Below are 1,682 nucleotides of genomic sequence, written 5' to 3'. Positions count from 1 at the left end.
TTTATGATCTATACATTCTACATCAGGCTCATAGAGGGTGAAATCATTAAAAACAACAGCTACAAAAACAAGCTTTTATACAAAGAACTGCTTTAACAAAATAAAATATTGCGGCTGTATCTGGTGACTAGACTTTTCTTTCTTCGTTTTTGTGATGGAAGTGGGTAGAGTAGCCTACAATTTTGACTAAAGTAAAATTGTTAATGTATCTTATAAATATTCGTTCAGTAATACAATAAAAATTACTGTTAAAAACAATCCTCTGAGTGTTGTTGAAGTTACTTGAAGTAAAAATAGCTGTGTAAATCGTAATAATTTAATTTTGTTACACCTTCCTAAGTAGTATTAATAAAATAATTTCATATTTAATTACTACAGTGAAATACATTACATTATCTTTGACATTGTTCCAGATTTTTTATTAATGATATTAAAATCATTATTTTGTATTATCTTTTTATGATCGAAAGAAAACTACTTCTTTTTAGCGTACAAGTTACAGAGTACTATGATGTTGTTAAAGTTTTTTTTTGCCTATTGCTACAATAGTCAGTGTATTTTTTTCTTTTTGATAAACACTGGTAAAAGTATCAAATTGCAAGTTAGGTAAACTTTATAAATGTTTGTGGTTATTAAACATTTTTTGGTCATGTAAAGTAAAGCTTTTATTTATTTTTTCCCAGAAGTCTGAAGCAACAAGGCAAGAGCCGACGTTTACCAGCACTTTGTCTCAAACCAAACCCAACATGCGCTCAGTTGGGACACAACTATCCATTTCAACTCTCCAACCCCATGTTAAAAGTAAAGGTTAGTGAAATATTGTATCTGCAGTGCAGCAATTTATTTTTTATGTATTAACTACATTTAGTCAAGWAATGTGTCATTGTTGATAGTGTGAATTTTATTTGTTCAAAGGAATACAGGTGACCCCAAAGTGTTTTGACRTTAGCACCAACACTTCAACAACTACATTTGAGCAAACGCACACCTTATTGTCATCCACACCAGTAAAGCGACCACTGTTGTCTGTTATTCCTGAAGAATTGACACCAATAAAGAGACCCCGTTTGGAGGGGTCCAAAGTGGGTKATGACTCATTAGAAGGCAGCTCTATTATGAATGTACAAAGCCCACAAGATCCCACATATGACCCTGAAGACTCCATAAGTGCTTTGTCTGAGATGCCTGAACACAAGTAAGCAAATTTTTTCTATTTTTGTCTGAATTGCTACATTATGCACAAACCATTCAGACCTCAACTAATCCCAAAGCTGTAAAGACGAAGCCTTAAAGTGCCCGTGACATCAAATTTTTGTAATAAAWATGAACGCATTTTTAGAAAGAGGACACTGATGAAATATTACAAAACAAATTTCATGTCGCTGAGATGAACAGTTGTTGAGATTTTTGCATGTGAAGAAACAGGAAGTGATGTCAAAGGGGAATGTCTGCATGTGATCAGAGCGATGCTACAACAGCCAACAACAGACTGTAGAGAAGAATCTGAAGTTCCTTTAGATTATTTTGAGTCACTACTAGAGAGACAAAGAGGAGTTAGTTTAAATAATATTGTTTCAATAAACAAAGACCAGAGAGTTTTCTTTGTTGAAGAGTTCCCTTTTGATGTCACTTCCTGTTTCACTTTGGCTGAGCCAAGTTCAAAACAAAATCTATCAGTTATG

At 33.3% G+C, this 1,682-nt stretch overlaps 1 protein-coding gene across 1 annotated transcript in view; it reads left to right on the top strand.

Moving 5' to 3' along the window:
• Positions 1 to 1,195, top strand: part of LOC106519356 (THAP domain-containing protein 10) — a gene marked incomplete at its 3' end in the record, with an annotated part of 4,064 nt that extends 2,869 nt beyond the window's left edge. The window contains 2 exon segments of the mRNA XM_014010993.1: positions 684 to 807; positions 916 to 1,195. Of these exon segments, the coding sequence (XP_013866447.1) occupies positions 684 to 807; positions 916 to 1,195 (404 nt within the window).
• Positions 1,196 to 1,682: the final 487 nt, after the last annotated feature.

Source organism: Austrofundulus limnaeus, unplaced genomic scaffold (genome assembly GCF_001266775.1).
Source record: "Austrofundulus limnaeus strain Quisiro unplaced genomic scaffold, Austrofundulus_limnaeus-1.0 Scaffold75, whole genome shotgun sequence".
In the NCBI taxonomy this organism is placed as follows: domain Eukaryota; kingdom Metazoa; phylum Chordata; class Actinopteri; order Cyprinodontiformes; family Rivulidae; genus Austrofundulus; species Austrofundulus limnaeus.
The sequence above is the reverse complement of the archived record's forward strand: the minus strand, read 5'-3'. Positions and strand labels throughout refer to the sequence as shown.